Source organism: Physeter macrocephalus, chromosome 13 (genome assembly GCF_002837175.3).
Source record: "Physeter macrocephalus isolate SW-GA chromosome 13, ASM283717v5, whole genome shotgun sequence".
NCBI lineage: Eukaryota > Metazoa > Chordata > Mammalia > Artiodactyla > Physeteridae > Physeter > Physeter macrocephalus.
Window position 1 is genome coordinate 67,186,802 of NC_041226.1, and position 22,934 is coordinate 67,209,735.

General features: G+C 41.2%; 1 protein-coding gene and 1 pseudogene across 2 annotated transcripts in view; one reads left to right on the plus strand and one right to left on the minus strand.

Moving 5' to 3' along the window:
• Window positions 1-518: 518 nt before the first annotated feature.
• The window catches only part of DNAJC3 (DnaJ heat shock protein family (Hsp40) member C3), an 88,301-nt gene continuing 65,885 nt past the window's right edge, over window positions 519-22,934 (plus strand). The window contains exons 1-2 of one of the 2 annotated variants that reach the window (XM_055089693.1): window positions 519-726; window positions 20,160-20,270. In XM_055089693.1, the coding sequence (XP_054945668.1) occupies window positions 645-726; window positions 20,160-20,270 (193 nt within the window). In that variant the 5' untranslated portion in view covers window positions 519-644. The remainder of the gene's footprint in view (window positions 727-20,159; window positions 20,271-22,934) is intronic. The other variant, XM_024123157.3, reaches the window with a different exon arrangement.
• LOC114487427 (ferritin heavy chain-like) lies at window positions 8,757-9,824 on the minus strand (annotated as a pseudogene).

Consider the following 22,934-nt stretch of genomic DNA (forward strand, 5'->3'; position numbering starts at 1 on the left):
GCGGTCCGTGTAGGTTCCGAGACTCTCAGAGGGAGGTAGCAAGCTCTGCCACTTGTCCTGTTCCCCGATCCACCCCCGCAGACTTCCTGGGGCCAGGTTTAGCTTCTCACTGCGGACGCGGCGGATTCCCCTTTCTCCAAACAGTACACTGGAAAACCTCGGATTGCTGACACCCTCCTCCTCGCCGACCCAGCGCGCGAGGACCGGCCCACAAAGGCTTCCGCGGCCTGCGCATGCGGACTTGGCGGCTGCCACACAGCTCCCCGGCCGCCTCCCTCCGACCCGCCGCGGCGGTTTGGAGCTCCTGACAGCTCCACCGCAGGCGGACGCAATCTTGTCTCGTGCTTCCACGTTATCCTATCAGAGAAGGGGCGGGGGCGGCGCCCCCCACAGCCTATCAGCGCGAACCACGACCCCGGCGAACCCTGTAGGAAAGTGGCCAGGAAGAAGGCGATTGGGCGGCGGCGGCGCTCGGGGCGTAGCCCCGCCCGGGCCCCGCCTACCGCTGCTTTCCTCCGCGGGGCGCCAGCCGCCGTAGGCCCGAGCAAGAGCGGACGGCGGGCGGGCGCAGCTGTAGCCTGAGCACCGGCGGGGGCTGGTGGGCCCCGCACCTTTGCTTCTCCTCAGCGCCCGCGCCCTCGGACATGGTGGCCCCCGGCTCTGTGACCAGCCGGCTGGGCTCGGTGTTCCCCTTCCTGCTGGTTCTGGTGGACATACAGTACGAAGGTGAGTCGTGTCCTGCCCCGGCCGGAGGAGCGGGCTCCCGGTCCAGGCCTCGCAGTGCTTCCCCGCCTCCGTCCCGGCACGAGTCTCCGGGCGGCCCGGGCGGTGGGGCGGGAGCCGGGAACTCCGCGGCCTGGCTTGGGCCTAAGCCCGCCTTTGGGCGGGGGCCGGCTCCCGGTTCCGGGTTTGTCTGGGGAAGAGGTGCGGGGACCGGCGGGCCGCGGGGCCGGGACAGCGGGTTTGGAGTGAGGAGTGGGGCCGATGGGGTCGGGGGGAAGCGGGGCACCGGGCAGCGGCTTCTGGGGCGTCCTGGGACGCGGAGACCCGGGCAGCCGTCGGCTCCCGGCCTCGCTCGGGACCCTCGCTTGGCGCCTGGGGACTCTTGGTCAGTGGTGCTGGGAGGAGGCGGTAAAGGTGTCCCAAGGGGAGGCGTCTTTGGCTTTGGAGTTCCGGGGGATTGGCGGTGGGGAGGATGTCCTGCTGAGTAAGGCGAGGGGGACAGTGTTGAATGTTAAAAGTGAGTAACCATCACCCCGCTCTGCTCTGTCTTGTGTCTAGAAGTTGTTAGGTTGCTGCGTTAAGGAGCCGGTGCAGGCATTCAAGCTCCCGGCGGGCAGGGCACTAAGTTTGTGGCTTTGCAGTTCCCAGCCTGTTGTTGGTTCAGCTTTCCTATTACGAGTTCTCTGAAAAAATGTCCCCGTAAGAAGATACGAATGCTTAAGCTTCACTACGGTCCTACAGTTGGGAATGTTGGCCACTCTAACAGAACCCCAAAAATAGAGGGCTGTCCCGTCTTAGTTGTCAGCTTGAGGAGTACGAGTGAAACCTCCAAGTGCCCATTGAATTGACGCTCCTAACTTGGTTACCCTGCGAAATAGTCGAGTATAATGACATACCACGTGTACCGACCTATTTTCGTCCCCATGAATAGGCCAGTAGTCAAATTAAACATTTTAATATTGGACTTAATATTAGAGGGAGTGAGGAGCTGACGTTGGGAATTGTTTATGGTAAAATCCCCTCAAAATTATAAACTTACAAAAAGGAGTAATACTCTCCAATTTTTAGGTGTCATTTATGGCAGTGGTTTTTTTTTTTTTTGGAGGGGGTGTTCCCCTGGAGGCCATATATTTTTTGGAACCCCAAATCAAGATATATAGTGTGATAACATTGGGACAAAGAATTTGACAGTGAAATTGGAATGCCTGGACCACTTTAATATAGGTCATGTATTCCAGTTCTTCTGCGTTTTCTGATGTTAACACCTCCTGCCCGTTGAAGTTTAGCGTTAATCCTCAGTTGTCATTAATTAATTATGGCCACTAAAGAGAAAGTTGCCTATATTCTGCTTAACATCAATTATTTTTTAAGTTACACAGGTACACACTTTTGAATGATTTGCTTTTTCCACTAGCTTGTAGACCACCTTTTAAGAATCGCTCTTCTGTATATGATTCTGTAGGACTCATAACACTTCATGTCTCTCCTGTGGTATTTTCCAGAAGGAAAAACCTCACCAGAGAGCTTTTCTGTATGGGAGGCATTGGTAACATTTCTCAGAGGGGTGCTAAAGTGCTGTCTTCTTTAGCATGTTGTCTGTGTAAAGTAGCAGGGACTTGGTACAGGTGGTAGGGAAGAAAGGAAAAAGATATTACATTTATTGAAGGTCTGCTGTATGCCAGGCACTGTCCTAGACACCTTTCTGTAAGCTGTCTCTTATTCATGGAGGTATGTGATGTTATTTCTGCTTTACAAATGAGGGAACTGAGGCTCCAAGAGTTTAATTAACTTGGATAAGGTCACATAGCTGTTAACTCTAAGAGCCATAAGTTTAACTCAAGTTATTTGACTCTGAAGTTCATCTTGTGTGTGGGCTAAAAACAGAAGTTAAGTGGGTGACAGCATAATGTGGGCCCAAGCATTTGTAAGTGGTGGCAGCTGAGAAAAATCAGCATTTTTGTTTGTTTGCTTGCCACCAGCAATAATGAACAGGAAGGTGATTTCCTGACATGTTTAATACAGCGGTTCTCAAGCTTGAGTGTGTATCACCTGGAGAGCTTTTTAAACAGAGTGCTGAAACTTACTCCCCCAATTTTTGATTCAGTAAGTCTAGGTAGGACCTGAAATTTTGGATTTCTAAAAAGAAATCACTGGTGAGAATCACTGATGTAATAAATTATATAGCGGAGTTAACTTAGGTATCTGTTATTACATATCTATTATTTTATTTGGTGATGGGGATATAAAGATAAGAACCTCTGACATTCATTAGCAAATGGTTAGCTCCTGTTTTCCCAAATAAGTTCTGCCTCTGGGCTCTCTAACCTAAATGTCCTCTGGAGTCATTCAGGACTATGTGATCCCACTATTAGGCTTAAGGCTTGGGGAGAGAAGAAATAAATGAGAACGGGTGTGAGAAGAGTGAATGAGAAACAAGAACTTGCATATGTTGGAGACTGTCGCCAATAATTAGCTTAGCTGGCCTAGTTTTTTCTGATTTAAAATATTCATCTTTTTTTTTCTAGGCTTTTCTATTAATGTAATTCAGAGAAAGAAAATATGTGATAGGCTCATGAATTGAAAGGTTAAATCTTTTAGCACCCCTTTTCAAAAAGGCCTTTGAAAGAGGGAAGTCCAAAGCACTAGTTTGGGAATAGAATTTTTGGAGCAGAAAGAAAACTTTAGTATAAGTGTCTACTTTAGTATTCTCATATTACAGATAAGGAAGCTATTTTAATTCTCTGCTAATGGTGTGTTCTATTTGGTGATTTAAGTAGGAACACAGCCTGGGAACCAAACCTTCTTTTATCTCTTTTTCTTCCTTAACATTCTTTCAGGACTCAATTTTTCTTTATTTCACTGAACTGATCTGACTAAACCATATATTTTGGACATTGGGAAAAGGATAGTTAGAAATCTCCTGAGTACAAAAGATGGTGATACTTTTTATATGAATCTAACTTACTAAAAGTATGTTTTGTGTTCTCTAGGATTTTCTTGACATTATTTAAATATGAAAAGAATAAAGTAGCAAAAACAAAGGACTTTAAGTAATTTATATACAGTAGTCCCCCCTTATCTGTGGTTTTGCTTTTCTCGGTTTCAGTTACTTGTGGTCAACCATGGTCTGAAAATATTAAATGGGAAATTCCAGAAATAAACAATTCATAAGTTTTAAATTGCGAACTTTTCTGAGTAGCATGATGAAATCTCGCGCTGTGTCACTTAGGTCATGAATCATCCCTTTGTCCCATGTATCCCGCCTGTTAGTCAATTAGTAGCTATCAGGATTATCAGCAGTATCACAGGGCTTGTGTTCAGGTAACCCTTATTTTACTTAATAATGGCCCCCAAATTCAAGCCTAGTGATGCTGACAATTCGGAAATTTGGATACGCCAAAGAGAAGTAAAGTGCTTCCTTTAAGTGAAAAAGTGAAAGCCCTTGATTTAGTAAGGAAAGAAAAAAAATTGTATGCTGAGGTTGCTGATATCCACGTTAAGAAAGAATCTTCTATCCGTAAAACTGTGAAAAAGGAAAAAAATTTGTGCTAGTTTGGCTGTCGCAACTCAGACTGCAAACGGTGCGGCCACAGTGTGTAAGTGCTTAGTTAAGATGGAAAAGGCATTATATTTGTCCAGTAAGATATTTGGAGAAGAGGGGACCACATTCACATCTTTTATTACAGTGTATTGTTATAAGTGTTCTATTTTATTATTGTTGTCAATCTCTTACTGTGTTTAATTTATAAATCAAACTTTATCATAGGTGTGTATGTATAGGAAAAACATAGTGTATATATAGGGTTCGGTACTGTCTGTGGTTTTGGTATCCACTGGAAGTCTCGGAATGTATTTCCTGAGGATAAGGGGAGATCTTATAAACTAAGTATTTTAGCAGATGATCAGATTCCTTCTAGAATTATTTTAAATTCATTTAATGATATAGGCAATAGTTAGCAATAGTGTCCAAGTCCCAATTCACTTGACTAGTTAGCATTGCTAAGTGCCCAGAAATGCAGTTGATTAGATTCTGTGGGACAGGGGGAGTTGTTCTGAGATGGGTGCCCTGTAGTAATTAGGCTTTACTTTCCCATATGAAGTTAATTAATTGTGGTTAAGTTTAATTTCTGTTGCCATAGTGTTCTTTGGTTATTGTCCAGCTAATAATCTTTGTTTCTATGGAAATAATCATGGGAACCCAATCACCTGCTCTTAAGAACAAAAACATCATGTCAACCATAAATTGATTTTTCAAGATCTTTGGAATGCTGCTTTAAAAAAATTTTTTTAATAAGTTTAAAAAATCTGATGAGTTTATGTTATATGGAGTTCTGGAATATGGAGAAGACTCATTTAATCAGTTAGCAGAGGCTTCACTGTAGTGTTCTTTGGTGAGGTATATGTAGTATAGAACTCTTGGTTTTTGTCTTTGAGTTTACAGACCGCTTGGGGATATAAAACATGCTTTGTGAAGCATCCATGTCCTCTTACCTCCTTTCTCAGTGTAGATTTAGTGGTCCATGTTGTAGTCACTCCACTGAAAACATCCTTTAATTTTCTTGCCCCTGTACTCTTTTGTTTTACTCACTTGGCAAAATTTGAACTGATTAAATCCAACTTGGCCAACTTGTTTGTCAAACCTCAGAGCTGAACATGGATGGAGAAAAATGAAGATAACCTTGCTGACTGGTCTCATTTTAAGCATATAATCTCTATTTCACATGCACACTCAGTACTGCTAACATTCCTACAATTCCCTAGTATGCCTATTGAAAATCATTGTCTCAAACCTCTTCCTCTTTCCTTAAATCTCCAATTTAAACCCTCCTTTTCTTTCTTCTGTTGCCTCATTCTTTTAGACCTTATCTTTATGGGGAAAATGAAAGCCATCACAGGGCAATTTCCTCTTCTTTCTACCTCTGAATTTACTAGCCTACTTGCATCTCTACCCATTCTGCTAATTTTCTTATATTAATGGATAAAGCATCTCTATTCCTGGAAAAATCCAATTCCTATACTTATGCCCTGGATTCCATTTCGTCTTGCCTTCTGAAAATATTGCTTCTACAGTTATTGTTTTTCTCCTGTATCATCATTTTCTTCCTCTTCTGGGTCATTGACATCAGCACTTCAACATGCTATAGTGTTTCCATTATAGTGTTTCCACAGTTTTGATAGCAGAACTTTAAAGAGTGGTTGGTAGTCTCTACTGCTATATTCTCATCTTCTGTTCTCTTCTCAACCTAATACTCCACTAATACCGCAAAGCCTTACTTATCTGACTCCTATTTATTTATATCTCTTTTCATCTTAATCTTCTCCATCACTAGGCTCCTACACATCAACTTTACTTCCAAATGCCAAGCTCATGTTTTGACTGTCTTTATTCCTGTTGTTCCTATACTGTTAAGATTTCAGAGAACAGCCAAATGAGCATTCATGTTTCAGTCCTGACATATTATGTAAGAAGCACGCTCTAGTTCAGTTAATACTCTCCCTTTACCTTTTTGTATTTTCTTCATAAAACTTCATATTGTCTTGAACTACCTCATTTGTATTCCTTGTCTGTCTGTTCCTCTAGAATATAAGCTTTATGGAAAACACTCTTGTCTCTATACCTAAAACATGTTGACGTGAAGTAGATGTGCAATAAATATTTTCAGAATGGATGAGTGAGGTTGACTGTTTTAACTTTTTTTTTTTTTTTTTTGGTAAGGACCATTGCACACTTATTTTCCAAGTTGAAATTCCTTGAACAAGGAGTCCCATCACAATATTTATGCCTCCATAGTTAATTGAAACAAAGACTAATGTCCATTGAAATTGAGCAAACTTGGTTACAATAGATTTTCTTTTCCTAGTTTACCCAGGAAGATTTCGTGCAGGCATTGTTCATATGTACTTGCTACATAACTACTCAGCCTTTTCTTCCTTTCAGTTTGGCTTCGTATACTAAAACACTTTTTAGGTTAGAGTAATTGGAAAGAGATGCTTCCAAGGTCTAGGGTTTCCAGCTCAGTGTATTTTTATTAAAAATGTTTCATCATTGGTCCTCACTGACTGTGGAATTGCTAAGATAATGAACTTCTTGCTCTTTCTGTGGCCAGATTCCACTGTTTTCTGTGTTGCTGTCATGAGACTTTTTTCAGACTCTGCCCCATCTTGCTTTGATCTTGGATTTAGATAGGACCTTTTACAGACAGTACTTTTTTTTCCCCTTGTGTTCCTTTTTAGAATGATCTTAAGGTTCTCCTCCTCCCTGACATTCTAAGTGCTCCAACCTGAACAACCGCCCTCAACTTGCTTCTGTTCTGCCACCCGGCCTTGGCTTGAGCCGTAGCGTCTCTGCCCTTTTGTTCTTGCCTTTTTCAGTCTGGTTGCTCCAGCCTTGATTGTGACTCTCAGCACGTTCACACTTTTAACCCCTCAACTTTATGTTTCTTAAAATTCTTTATATTTTGCTCTCTAAAATATGACAGATTCTAATACTAACTTCAGTGAAAGACTTAGCTACTCCACCTTTTTTCCTGTCCTTCCTGTAAATTTTGCTGACCTTTGTTGATGCTGTCTATGGAGAAACCTACTGTTTAATTCTGTTCAGGAGATGGCAGGATGTTTGGTTGCCTGATCTCTCAGAATTAGGAGACTGCTTTCATTGTCACTGTCTCCCAGGATGTGGCAATGGAATAAAAAATTATCCATGGCTCAAAATAACACAGTTGAGATATTGCAAAAACAGCCACATTTGCAATTTTTTGAGAAACATATTGGTGTCTTTATGAGTCTTTGGTAGTAGTATCAGTTTGATTTTTTAATTGTTATTACATATCTTAGCTTCTATTACTCTGATGAATTATACATCTAAGAAGGAATTTAGTTACATTCATTCAATAAATATTGAGTGTCCGCTTTGTGCAAGGTACTGAACTAGGTGATAAAAAGAAGAAAAGACCGTTCATTCTCTCCGACTTGCTTTTGATCAGGTTTGGGACTATGGGGGTTGTGAGAGGCAGGCAAACTGTGAAGGTCAGCTTATTGAGATGGTGGTGTTACACAGTGAAGTCGTGACCTTGTGAGTGGAGGGATACACAGTAAAGCAGGAGCATAGGAAGAACTTTCCCCTCCTTCTCACTGAGGTAGTTAGGGAAAGTCTCACAAAGGAACCAGAATTTGAGGGCAGAATCCTGACGGAGGAGTAGAAATCTTCCAGGTGGGCAAGTGGGGAAGGTCTTTTCATGGAATAGCAAGTTTAAAGGGATGCAGCATAAGAACTAGTATGTTCAGGAAAGTCCAACCAGTTCATTATGTTATTGGAGTATAAAGTAAGAGGTGAAGGAGTGAGGGGTGATAAGGCTGGACCCACATCAAGGGACCTGATCAAGAAGGGTCTTGTTTGCCTTTAGATCTGAAGGGACTTAGGTTGAATCTAGCCAGCGACCTGAAAATACTGCAGAATTGTTACTAGGAGTGCATCTTGGGAGGATTGCTCTTGCAGTAGCATGGGGGCTGGATTTGGAGGAAGGTGAGGGAGGATCCCAGTTAGGAGGCACACCATCTCTTTCGGGAAGAAGGGGGCCTACGCAACCGCCACGTACACTATGGCAAGTTCTGTTATGGAAAAGTGACCAAGGTGCCCTGGAGGAATGATAATTCTCCCTGGATGATTGAAGTTTTTGTAGAGGAAGTGGTATTTACTTATCACGTTATTAAATAGAAATTATATTGGGTAAAATTGTAACATAATAAAGATCTGAGTTTTATTTAAAAGGCACAGAGAAATGCTGGATACCTCTTTTAATCATAGAAGGCAAGAGAAACTTAGTTTGGAGAGGAGCTCAACCTTTGGGGTGACAGTATACATAACTTTTTGGAGAGATACCACATTACTTTATTTGAAGGAATAGTACAAATGAAAGAATGTAGGTGGATGTTTTGGTGCAACTTATAGAAGAGGTGAAGGTGACCCCAATGTGCATGCACTGCCTTGGTGACCAGGAAAGTGACCCTGTGGCCGTGGGAAGCCAGCCCGAGGCTCAGCTCTCGGTGTCCCTGTCCCCCAGGGTGTGCTTGTAAGAGAGATACTTTGCCATGCCAGATTCCTGGGCCCCCATTTGTGCAAGCTGGTGTCATGGTCACCCAGTTCTTCGGATTTCATCTGCCCATTCAGGTAGTGAGTATCAGTGAGATCACACAAGTAGGTATCATTTGTCCGTGAACAGTTTGTGCCGTTCCAGTAGGGACTGATTCACACTGTTTTCCAAGTGTAACCCATGTTCTGTTGCATTCAGCCAGCTTGCTCCGTCATCATGGTTTAGTGTCTTGGTATCCTGAAGAGTTTGGGATTCAGCCACCTCGTTGGTTCTGTTCTGCAGCTTCATCAGTTTCTCAGCATATTCTCTCTCCTCATGACACTGCTGAAGAAAATATTAGGCAGTGTCCTTCACAGCCACACCATCGGGGTCAAAGCAGCAAGACACGGCCAGGTAGACGGAGGAGGCATAGAGCTTCAGGTGGATCTGGTGGTTGATGGGGGCCTCCGAGTCCTGGTGGTCGCTCCGGCACACCCGCGAGGGGGCCTCAGTCATGGTGGCGGGTGGCCGAGGAGGGGCCTCCAGGGTGCTGTGGGGAGGTGTTGCGGCGACGGTTTGACCCAAGCTCTGTCAAGCCCTGTTGAAGCAGGACACTGCTGTGGCTCTCTGTGAAGAATGTCTGGCCGGGGGCATCTGGACAAAGTACTTCAGGGAACTTCGCAAATGTGTTCTTGGTTCCCACTAGACTTCAGGCTCCGCTTGTGAGGTTGGAAAGGATTGTGGCTAAAATGTTGCATTAAATGATGGGTTCCATGAATGAAGCATACAAGGCTTAGTAGCTGTGGAAAGAAAGCTTAGCCTGGTTTATATGGGGAAAAGTTTCTTGAGCTGTGCTGCAAAGAAAGCTAGGCTTTGGAATTGAATCTTATTGTGACAGTTACTGTGAGTCTTCAGGCAGGTTGGGTAACTTCTTTGAGCCTCAGATTCCTCAGTTATAAAAGTATGAAAGATGTTTACTTTCTAGGTTTGTTGTGAAAATTAAGTGAAATAAATATACTGAAAGTATCCACCATATAGTAGGTTCTTAATTTCTTTCTGTGTTACATCTTTCCTGTTAGACATTTTCATGACTGGATAAGGAAAGTACTGTGACTAATGGTTTATCTCCTATCCAAATTTCTTACCTCCTCAAGCAATCTGGAATCTTCTATTCAGTACATTGATTTGATCTTCCCTTTTGAGAAAATGTAAATGGGAGATGTTTGAAATCTTCTTGCTAATTTGAAGACTACCTCCTTTCCCCGACATGTTGAGAACACATAGATAAACCCATCAACTTGCCCTAGGAAGTAATTGTTCTTACTCTAACAGGCTGGATCCTTCCATAGCCCACACACAGCATTTTCGCCATTCTTATTCCATCCCTAGTTCATTCTCTAGTATCATTTTAACATGGTTTCTGCACACATGTTTCTTCATAAGTGATGCACAATCCTTTATATTTTACACTAGGAACTGTAAATGTTTATGGGTGTAGAGTTTATATTAGAATTTACCTTTAGAAGATCAAAATGAACTATCTTTAATTGTTTTAATTTCCCCACCTCTATCTCTTAAAAAGATTTAAATAAAACCTTATTTTGTGAAATTTTCTACATTTACAAAGGTGGGGAATGGTATTATGAATCCCCAAGTACTAATCTCCCAGTTTTAACAATTTTCAACCCCTGACCAATCTTATTTCATCTATACCTGTGGATTATTTTGGAACATTTCACATGACGTCATTTCATTCATAAATATTTTCGTATTTATGAAAGATAAGGACTTTAAAATTTTAGAGTCTATCATTTATATTCCCCGCAGTGTCTGATTATAATGCTATATCTTTGAATTACAGTTTAACGAAAACGTTGAAGGCAGGGTTATTTTGCTCTTCTTTCCTGACTTACTTGGCTGCTTAATTATAAAATGTGTCTTTAGCGTTAACAAATATTCTCTAAAAGTTTTCAGTTGCAAGTGATTATTTAATCAGTACATTGTTAACAACACACATTCCTCAGTTTACTTTCTTTTTAAGCGCGTGAATACATTCTTACTAGAAAAAATTAAACAGTACAGAAATACATACTATATCTTCTTTTTAAAGCATAAATGAAATCTGAGTATATTTACTGTAATGCAACTTGCTATCCTTGGTTCACACCACACGGTCCTTTCCATTCTTGTCTGCCTCTAATCTGTTTTCCACACCGCAGCCAAAGTTATCTTTTTAAACTGTAAATCAGATAGTCAGTTCCTTGCTAAAAACCTATCTAATGATTTCTCTTTGCTCTTAGAATAAAACCCAGATTTCTTACCATAGCCTGCAAGGCCCAGTGTGATCTGTATTGCCTGAATCCTCTATCCTTCTTTTTTTTAACATCTTTATTGGAGTATAATTGCTTTACAATGGTGTGTTAGTTTCTGCTTTATAACAACATGAATCAGTTATACATATACATACGTTCCCATATCTCCCCTCTTGCACCTCCCTCCCTCCCACCCTCCCTATCCCACCCCTCTAGGTGGTCACAAAGCACCGAGCTGATCTCCCTGTGCTATGTGGCTGCTTCCCGCTAGCTATCTATTTTACATTTGGTAATGTATATATGTCCATGCCACTCTCTCACTTCGTCCCAGCTTCTTAACATGCTGGGAGCCTCCTTTTGATTTCTTAAAGTTGAGCTTGGTCCTACCCAAGCCCTTTGAGCTTATTTTCTGCTCGTTGCCTGGTCATATTCTGGCATGTTAGAGGCTTCTTGTCATTCAGGACTGCTCTCCTGCCTTTTATGCTTTAACTCAAACATCTTCTCAGGGAGGACTTATTTGACTATATTAAGTACTACATTAAGTACTCCTCTTCCTTCCCTCTGGCATAAATGATCTTGTTTATCCACCTTTTTCTCCACTGCATCCCTACTGCTAGATTAGTCAGTGCATAGACATTTGGTCTGTTTTTTTTTTTTTTTTTTTTTTTTTTTGCGGCACGAGGGCCTCTCACTGTTGTGGCCTCTCCCGTTGCGGAGCACAGGCTCCGGACGCGCAGGCTCAGCGGCCATGGCTCACGGGCCCAGCCGCTCCGCGGCACGTGGGATCTTCCCGGACCGGGGCACGAACCCGCGTCCCCTGCATCGGCAGGCGGACTCTCAACCACTGCGCCACCAGGGAAGCCCCATGTTCTGTTTTTTAATGTGTGTGGCATCTGTAAGAATGTCAATTGTATTCATTTATAGATTTTTATTTTTTATTTTTTTGCTCCACTAAGTTTTGTTCCTTAATTTTCTTATTTGGTGTTAGTTTCTTATGGATTGATTTTATGATTATCTTTGTTTTTCAGAATTGCTCATTGCTAATCTTTGAATTCTGATTGTGGGAGAAGGCTGATTGCCTGTCTGGAGGCTGAGAAATCCCCAGGACCCCTTCCTTTTCTTTGTGTCAGAGTTTGGATCCCTCAGAGAACTGCAGCCACCTGCATGGTACATTTCCCCTGAGAGGGTCTTTGGATATGATTTTGCCCACCAATCTAATCCTGTCCTTTTTATGTTTTGAGAATTTTTCCCAAGTTTCTGTTTTTTAGGTGGCCCTCTTCTTCTTTAAAAAAATTTTTTTTCCAGCAAGGTTATGCATTTATCTTTTTAAGTGAATTCTGTCTTCTAGAATTTGAGCATGTTGGGAAGTAGGCTCATGGGCTTAGGTTGACTGTCTTAGTCTAGTCCCCATGGACTACTTTCTTCAAAACAAATTTTTTTTAATGTAAGGGGTAGTTTTTATCAGCCAGTCTTCTCCTCATTGAAAGGATTTAAATTAAAAAAAAATTGTTTTTGGAAAATCTTAAAAATATACCAAAGTAGAGAAAATAGTATCATTTACCACTGTGTACCGTTTGTCACCCAGCTTCAAAAATTACCAACCCTGGGTTGCTCCTATTTCATCTATATTTTCATCTTCCTCTCCAAGATTATTTTGAAGTCAATCCCATTCTTCACATTATGTATTCTGTAAATACTTCAGTATGTGGCAGAGACTCCAATGTAAGGCTGGAAAATAGCCTCTCTCTTCAGAGTCCATGATTACCTGCAGTCTAGGGAGTTCTCATAAAGCTAAAGTCTGCTGGATTCTCCTCGTTGCTTTTTTGGGAGAGACTGCCTTAGTCATTACTGTTATGGCCACAGTCTTACATATAGATTTCAGTAACATTTGTTAAATGAAACATTAATTTCCATAATCTTCGTTATGAAAAGTAGGTTATATTTTTGGATATGGTATGGAATAGGTGGAAACAGGTGACCCTCACATTCTGGATATAATCAATTTCTAAATCTATATTGCATAGTGAATTTTCACAGGGCAGGAGCCTATATCTTCATTTTAAGTGGGAAAAATAACAGTACTTTCCCAGCCCACTGAAATCCCCTAACTGATTTCGCCAAATTTTACCCACACGCTCTTAAATAGGTTAGATATTTTCACATTGTTGCCTTAAACTAATAGGGCTCTGCAGGACCCTGAGTTTTTTTTTTTTTTAATTTATTTTATTGAAGTTTAGTTGACTTAAAATGTGTTAATTTCTGCTGTACAAGCACAGTGATTCAGTTATACGTATATATATATATATATACACACACACATACATTCTTTTTCATATTCTTTTAGGGTTTATCACAGGATATTGAATATAGTTCCCTGTGCTATACAGTAGGACCTTTTTATTTATCCATTCTATATATAGTAGTTTGCATCTGCTAATCCCAAACTCCCAATCCATTCCTCCCCCCACCCCCTTTTCCCCATTGGCAACCACAAGTCTGTTTTCTGTCTGTGACTCTGTTTCTGCTTTGTAGATAAGTTCATTTGTGTCATATTTTAGATCCCACATATAAGTGATATATGGTATTTGTCTTTTTCTGACTGACTTCACTTAGTATGATAATCTCTAGGTCCATCCATGTTGCTGCAAATGGCATTATCTCATTCATTTTTATGGCTGAGTAGTATTCCATTGTATATATGTACCACATCTTTATCCATTCATCTTTTGATGGACATTCAGTAGATTGTTTCCATGTCTTGGCTGTTGTGAATAGTGCTGCTGTGAACAAAGGGGTGCATTTTATCTCTGAATTTTAGTTTTAGGGCTCCAAATTTTTGAGACCACCAAGTTAAAGTTTCCTCCTTCCCCCTCTCCCTTTTTCCCTTCCTCCGTTGTACAGAGGGCTCCAACAGGCAGCCAGGGGAATAAAACACTGTACAGAAACTGCAGACCAGGAATAGGAAAAGCAAGCTGCTCTGTTTAGTAGGGTAAATAGTAAGGTAAAGTGCATTTCATTTGGCTTTTTGCTCTAGTCGATGAAATCAGGAATTCACTAGCTTTTGATGACTGAAATAGCAGGCAGTTGCTCAAATAGTTGCTCTGGGTGTCTTCCTGGACTCCTGCTCTTTCTTCACTTGACCTCTGCATCAAGACAGTTGACATAAGTCACAGGTAGTCATCTTTTTCTTTCTCTTACTTTTCTAAGCAGTGTATTCTTCTCTATTTCCACTGCTCCTACTCCACGGTCAGGTCAGCGTCATGTCGCCTGGATTATTGTAACAGAGAGTTTACTGGTTTCCCTCTTCCCTTCTGGCTGTTTACTGGAATCCTCTAGCAGTGAAAGTGACCCACTCAGAGCAATGAAGTCATGATGAGAGGAGAGCTGGCTGAAATCCTGGACTTTGAGTTCTCTGAAAGCCTCATTCATCTTGAGCTCTGGGCTTCTAAGTATGATGTTCTTTGTGTTTGGAGTGCTGGTTTCTCTCTTCAGCCTTTTCCCACAGGTCCATCCTCCCCATTTGTCCGTCAGGTTTCAGGGGGGACCTCGGGGAGACTGCATCCCCCACCTCACCCCCAGCACTGTCCCTTGGAACTTTCTGTGATGGTGGCAAATGTTCTGTATCATCCTTGCTGTCCCACACACTAGCCGCTAGCTATCCAGCATTTACACTGTGACTAGTGAGACCGAGAAGTTAGATTTTAAATTTAATTTTAACTACAGGTGTTAGGCGCCTTCACTTGTGCCCTCACAGCACCCTGTGTGTATTCCTCCCATCCAAACACTTACTATAGTGTATGTTTTCCCAACATTTTGTTACTAAACATTTTGCAAAGTTGAAACAGTTTTATATTGTCCAGTCCTATACCCATCACCTAACCTCTACCATTAATGTAATTAGTATACTTGGTTTTTTTTTTTCTTTTGGCTGCGTTGTGCAGCACGCGGGATCTTAGTTCCCTGACCAGGGATCGAACCTGTGCCCTCTGCATTGGGAGCGTGGAGAGTCTTAACCACTGGACCGCCAGGGAAGTCCATTATGCTTGTTTTTAACACATATCCATCTGGGCATTTCTTTATCTATCCATTCATTAATCCTTTTAAAAAAATGTTTTTCAAAATAACATCAATACACAGGTCCCTAAATACTTTAACATGCATATCATCAGTAGTTTTTTGGGGGGATTAAAATTTATATACAATAAAATGTCCACTGTAAAGTGTCAGTCTGCTGGGTTTTGATAACTGCATATGCCTGTGTAACCCTGGCCTCCATAGGATTAGAGCCCAGTCGGCGCTCCGGAGAGTTCCTCCTGCTCTTTCCCGTCCTTTCTCCCACCTTCTTGAGTGATGGCTGTTCGGGTTTTTTTTTTTTTCCTGCAGTGTCCCTTTAGCACACTGAAAAACTTAACATCATGTTCCCTGTAAAAGAGAAACGCTTTGGCTACTTAGTGTCCGTATGCACCTTCTACACACATTTGAACTTCAGAACAACAAAAATACTCTATTTTCTACCTAACAAGATACAGCTCTTCTTATAAGCGAAGAAATTCTCACCTGTACCCTGGTCGAGAAGATACATTTCCAACAGTCATTGTGTCCATTACTGGCTATTACTAATTACTATTAGTCCATCACTGTCCTGTTCAGTATTCAGTTATATAAAAACAAAATTGGAAAGTTAATTCCAACAGCATATTGTAAAATAAAAATGGGAATTAGAGAAAATATGGTTAGTATCGTTGATTCTCCTTATTCGTGGTAGTTATATTCCATGTGTCTTTATGAACGTTGAAGTAGCAAATATTGAACCATTGTACCTGGGAGGAAATTCAGGGTTAGGATCCTGCAAGGCCTCAGGTCACTACATGTTTGTCAACAGATCAAAACATAACCTTGTTTTGTGTGTGTTTCTGTTTTAAAATATCTTATTTAATAATATATTATTGATTGACTAACATTGAACTCATGGCCAGCAGCATTATCATTCATGTCTGAATGAAGCTTATCTAACAAACTTCTTTTATTTTTTTTAATTAAAAAATTTTTTTTTAGTTTTTTGCCCGCTCTGTGTGGCTTGCAGGATCTTAGTTCCCCGACCAGGGATCGAACCCATGCCCCCTGCAATGGAAGCACGGAGTCCTAACCACTGGACCGCCGGGGAATTCCCCAAACATATTTTCTTTGAAAGGCACGGTACAGTCTCTTGCCCTTAGTAACACTAGGCAGCACTATGCTTGGGGGCCATTTTAAACAGTGAAATCACCAAAAATAAAAAACAAAAAAACCCCCACAAGAATAAAAAACATGACACTAAATACACTGTAGAAAGGACACTTGCTTATAACATGAGAGCTCACACAGGAAGAAAAAGTATCACCTTGTTTGACTTCAGCTTGGAACGTGCACTTTGAGTGACTCAAGTGTGTCACCATTCTGCACATTCACATGTCCTCAAATGACTGCCAAGGCACCCTGAATATTAATTTGGGGATTACAGATGAATTGGAGGGGGTTACAAATGAATTTTAGGGAGTGGGTAAATTCTGAGATACAGAATCTGTGAATTGTGAGGATTGACTGTATATACAAATAAACGTGTATAAATAAGCAAAGAGAAAATGTGCGAAGCTACTACAGTCCTGCGTCTGTAATTAGTCATGAGGTCAGAGTTGATATATATGGCATCCTTTGTCCACTTCCTGTTCCAGACTTCTCATGCCTTCGGCTGGAACCTCAGCTACTCTGGCTTCTTTACCTGATGGCATAACCCAAACCTTTGTTCCTGAAGGGTCTGAGTGCTTAACTGTTCTGTTTTTGGTTGCTGTAGTTTTTAATTAACCTTTAGTATTGGGCATGGAAGTACTAACACCCTAGAGAAGCCCCTGGGTTCCAGATGTAGCCCTCTTTGCCACTCTTGTATAGCAGCAAACCCCATTTTTCCTTGATAAGCAACTACTTGCAGCTGGACAGCTAGCTGATGCTTTATCTCAGTTTCGTGCTACATTAGGTTTGTATCTTGGAACCAAAACACTCAGTGGCCGTCTTAGTGAATTCTAATTTATGGGTTTTTTTTTGGGTAACATTTAAAATAAATATTATTTACTGTTTAAATAAAATATTTAAAAATATATACAGGATTTTGGGTGAAGTAGATTAATAAAATAAATGCATAATATTCAAATGCATGTGTATCCAACATAAGAGAATTTTCCAGTAACTTAAGTTACAACTGTAAGTACCAGGAAAAATTCAAGATAATTTTGACAGAACACTTTTCTCAGTGTATTATAGTCATCCCTAGGTATTGTGGGCTATATGGTTTTTGTCAAAACTACTCAACTTTGCCATTGTAGCATGAAAGCAGCCTTAGGCAGTGTGTAATGAAGGGGCGTGACTGTGTTCCAGTAAAATTTTATTTACAAAAACAGTTTGCTGAGCTCTGCTCTAGTAAGTGGGCACACATCAATTAATGAGACCAGATACAGTGTTATATTCCACTCTTCTTGTTCTAACACCTTTAGAATCCATTCCCACACGTGTTCCATGGGTTTCTGCTAGTTTATCAGCAAAGTCTTGCAGTTCTTTTGGTGTGTAAACTATTTTCCTTAGGTCATAGTGTATCTACCTGCTAGTGACATCTGGAATGGTTAGGGTGGGTCTGAGTGAGCATCCCCTTTCATGGCGTCTGCCCTAAGTAGTTGTCCTAGGAATTTTAAGCAGTGGAAGGCTAGGTGTCTCCGATAGTGGAAGGCAAGCTGCTTCTACTGGTGAAGGAGGCTCAGAAGGACTGGGAGGTTTAAGTTGGTCAGTGTCATCCAGGTACAACCAGATGTCTCCATTCTAAGTTTGAGGATCCCAGTCTTTACTAATAGATGTCCTGACTTTCACAGCAGAAACTTGGCGAGACTCTGAATTCAACTATTGTTTTAACTCAACAACCCTCGAAATTAAATTTTGTGCCTGATCTTCAGCTAAATCAGCTCTGTGGCTACAAAAAAAATAAAAAGAGAGAGAGAGAGATGGTTTCAAGGCTGCCATGGGATCTCGCAGACTGAGCGGAGCTAATAGTTAGCCCCGAGCTTGTTATTTGCTCTCTGTACGTGCTCTATTGTGCTCAAAGGAACCCACCCCGCGTCACAGTCCTTATTTTCAGCATTCCTGCCATGATGGTCAAGTGCATCAGCCACTTGGGTTTCCAAGGCATGTGCCTCAGTTAGTACTCATTTTCTGTCAACCACAAATGATATCTTCATTAATTGATTCTACTACCTGCTTCAGATTACTAACTTCTTGTTTCTCATTGACAGGGAACTCAGCCCTGCACTCAAGCTCAAGGGCATGACCAAACCAATCCTTAAATCCCATTTTTGTGTCTCTGTCTCTTAGAACCACTTCTAGTACCATTTGTGTATAAAAGTCTGGGTCCCTGCAGGAGACAGAAACCACAAGGTGATTTTAAAGGGGGAAGTTTAATATAAAGAATTGTTATGATAGGAGGGTGACCATAATGATGTAGAGAGAACTCGACAGGATAGTCTAGGACTGAGAGACAGTCCCCAAGGAAGGGCCAACTTGGAGGGGGACCCCCTCCTCAAGGCTGGGGTTCAGACCCCATCTGAGACAGTATAGTTGCAGGCTAAGGTTGCAGGTAGGAAAGTACGCTGAGTTGCCGGGGATGGAGCTGGTCCACAGTAGCTGGGGAAGCAAGAAACCACCTTCTCTGGTGTAGATGAGCCCCAGCTGGTGGGCTTGGGTGTGGGGGGGAGTTGGGGTGCTGCTGTGGGTGTGAAGCCTGGAGTACATGGCGTCCTGCTTGGGAGGAGGGGGTGTGTGACCAAGGCTCCAGGTGGCTGAGGGGCTGGATCCCTGGGTGTACGGCTAGGCCAGGGCACCACTGGATGTACTCCCACCCTGCACACCACGCAGCAGGAGCCAGAAGAAAGTAAAGGCAGCAGTGGGGACCAGGAGGTGTCCTTCGTGCAGTGCCCCCCTTCAGCACCCTTTACTGACAAAGCCTAACACTGTGCTCAGTGTATAGAAGAATGCTTACGTGCTCTGGTCCATCATTACAGTCAAGAACTGAAGGATGAATTCAGAGCTGAGAGGCGGCGCGTTGGTTGAAAATTGGCCTGGTCAGTCGGATCGTATTATTCTACTCATGATTCCTCGCCAGCTCCCGATTTTGCTAAGAGTGAAGCCAAAGCTGTACCTAGTCGGACCCTCTACTACTTTGACCTCATCTTATTTGTTATCTCCCTTGTTGGCTCTCTGGTAGCCATCCTGACCTCCCTGCTGTTTCCACGACATACCTGGCATGCTCCTGACCCAGGGCCCTTGCACTAGCTGGCCCTTCTTCTTGGCAAGCTCTTATCCTAGTAGATATCTGCTTGGTGAGTCCTCACTTTCTTCAAGTAGGTCTTTGCTCAAATGTCAGCTTCTCAACGAGGCCCTTGACCACCTTATTTAATACTGAAAGCCCCGCCACTCCTGACCTGCCTCACGCAGCTCTACTTTTTACCTACCTTACTTTGTAATCCACTCCTTTCTTATGTCTGTCTCCTGCTACTATAATGTCAGGTGCCACGAGTGATAGAGGTTTTTGTTTGTTTTGCTCACTTATCCCAAATATCTAGAACAGTGCCTGGTGCCCTGTAGATACTCAGTAAGTTCTTGATTATTGTAGTGGGCTCTAATATTCGTTGAAGTGAGATTCTGGTTTAACAAAGCAATTCTAATTTTGTTGTTGAACAACAAATTATACGTATTTTTGCTAGTTACCGTGTTAGGCAGTTTTCCTTGCATTTTGTAGACTGGGTACATTCTTTTGACTAACTAGGTCGATATGGGTATATTTTTGGGTGGCTTCTACTCTATGAAATGAAGCACTGTTTGTACTTTATTGTTACTTCTCTAGGTCGCTTTTCAGCTTCTGTAACTTTTCTCATCTAAGTAAATGAAGGAGGCAGACAGCTATATTTTTAACATTTTATTCTTTAGAATTAAGTCTTGGTTCGTGGAAAGTTAATTTATTATTATTTTTATTTGTTTTTAGGTGCCGAATGTGGAGTAAACGCAGATGTTGAGAAACATCTTGAATTGGGCAAGAAACTACTTGCAGCTGGACAGCTAGCTGATGCCTTATCTCAGTTTCATGCTGCAGTAGGTTTGTATCTCAGAACCAAAACACTCAGTGGCCATCTTAGTGAATTCTAATTTATAGCCCTTTTTTTGGATAACATTTAAAATAAATATTATTCATTGTTTAAATAAAATATTTTAAAATATTTACAGGGTTCTGGGTAAAATAGATTAATAAAAGCACAATATTTGAATACACACGTATCTAACATAAGATTTTTCCACATAATTGAGACTTACAACTATTAAGTACTAAGAAAAATTCAAGATAATTTTGACAGAACACTTTTCTCAATGTATTATAGTCATCCCTAGATATCCTCACAGGATTGGTTCCAGGGCCCCCTCGGATGCTAAAACCTGTGGATACTCGAGTCCCTTATATAAAATAGTGTAGTATTTGCATGTAACCTACACACATCCTCCCGTATACTTTAAATCATCTCTAGATTACTTATAATACATCATGTCGTGCAAATACTATGTAAATAGTTGTAAATGTAATGCAAATGCTATGTGACTAGTTGTGCAGCGAATTTTTTCCCAAATATTTTCTATCTGTTGTTGCGGAACCTGTAGGTACAGAAGGCCGACTGTATATATTTTTCTGCCTCCTTAAGCAGATTTCACTGAATACAGTTTTAATTTTCTTGATTTGAGATCATCAGTATAATAGTTACTTTGAGGCCCTTGGGGGATCCTGCAGTTCATCTCCTGTTCATTGTTGGTCAGACTCTCTCTACCCCTTAGGCTGTTGCTTTTTATTGCTCACTTGTGTCTGTCTGTAGCATCAACTATCTTTGCAGTGTGTAATCTGTTGGGACTGTGAGAAACGAGATGACCACAGTAAATAGGTTGTGAATGAGGTCTTAGAGAATTTTCTTATGAGTCACTACGTAAACTTCTTTGCTAAAGCTTTTTAATATCGCTATTCCTCATTCCAGAGGATTTTCTTAAACTTTTTTGCTAAAGCTTTTTTTTTTTTTTTTTTTTATTTTGCGGTTCGCGGGCCTCTCACTGTTGTGGCCTCTCCCGTAGCGGAGCACAGGCTCCGGACGCGCAGGCTCAGTGGCCATGGCTCACGCGCGCATGAACCCGTATCCCCTGCATCGGCAGGCGGACGCGCAACCACTGCGCCACCAGGGAAGCCGCTAAAGCTTTTTAATATCTATATTCCTCATTCCTTTTTTATTTACTTATATATACTCACCTTTATTTGGGATGGTTAAGAGTGACAAGTCAACCTGCAGAGTAATGAGTAGTGTATTTTTAATAAGATATAGCTCTGCTCACCAGAAGAATTATCCTATTGTTCTGTAAATGGTGGTCTAAATCCTGTTGCTTACTATATAAGCAAAAAGTAGTTAGGTTTTGGTTTGGTGATATTTTTCTTCATGCTTTTTCTTGAACTTAGAGTTTTATTACTGATGTTACTAGCTCTCTGGAATAATAGGAAACCTAGATTTTAATCTTGGCTTTGCCACTTGATAATTCTGTGACATTGGTTAAGTTATGTAAGAAAGTGTAGGCTTAAAGAAGTGACCTGCATATTCCCAGCAGTTTCACTCTGCCACCCAAAAAAGGGCTTTCTGTGAAGATTAGTTGAGAGAAATGTACATAAAGATTTCTCTGAAAATAGGGAACAATCACATGTGTAAGGTATATAGAAATACTGTATCTTCAAAAATTAAGACTTTTCTAAAAACAAATTTAATATGTTAATAGGGTTTTCTGAACTATGTGGAGCTTCTAAGAGGAAGGTGTTTTCATTTCAGTGCCTAGCTCACCTTGGAAAGTTGTAGTTAATTGGCACAATTTGCAGTAGTTACTTTTCGCTAGAGGCCATATACTGTGTGGCCGGGTCATTCCTAAGTCCGCACGTTCTCTGGTGATTTGAGTTGTCTTCAGTGCTGCAGCACGGTAATTAACATTTTTTCAGTGATTGTCTTAGATAAAGCATGTCTTAAAAAAGAAAACTGATTCTTCCTTGCTACCATGAGAATATTTGCAGAAACATATACCTTCTACTTATTTTATACTTTATTTGCTTTCTTTAATCTCACAAATTAATAAGAACGTTAAGGGCTGTGGCATATTGTTAACGTCGTTTAAAATGACTGCCTATTTTTTGTTAGCTTCACGGCCATACAAGAATTCTAGAGATGGCTCTTCCCCCAAAATACCCAATAATATATTATTGTCTGCGCTGAAAGACGTAAATTAGTAAAGCTAAAACGTGGTAATTTATTTGTGAAATTCAGTAAAGGGAAAAAGTGAGACACTGCTAGTGCCTTCAGAATTCAAATAGCAGTGTCATTTTGTTCATCATCATTTGCCAAGTAACAGTGGTTCTCAAATGGTACACTTACCATAATTTGAGGAAGACCTGTGTAGTTTGAGATATTCATCATTTTAGTTTATGTAACATAACTAACCATAGAAAATAGAGTTTAAATTGTAGTTGATGGGAGTATACAGTAGGTAGTGATGGGGTGATGTGGTGTCGTAGCCTATTGAGTCTCTTATGAGATGTTTGTTTATCAGAGAAGAACTGTAGATCTTCTATTTCAATTGTCTCATTTACCAAACATCCAATTTAGTATGGCCATGTTTACTGCTTCAGGTAACCCAGTGAGTTAGTGAGAGCCTCTTGCTAACAGTGAATTAGTCCAGGTCTCCTGACTTCTAA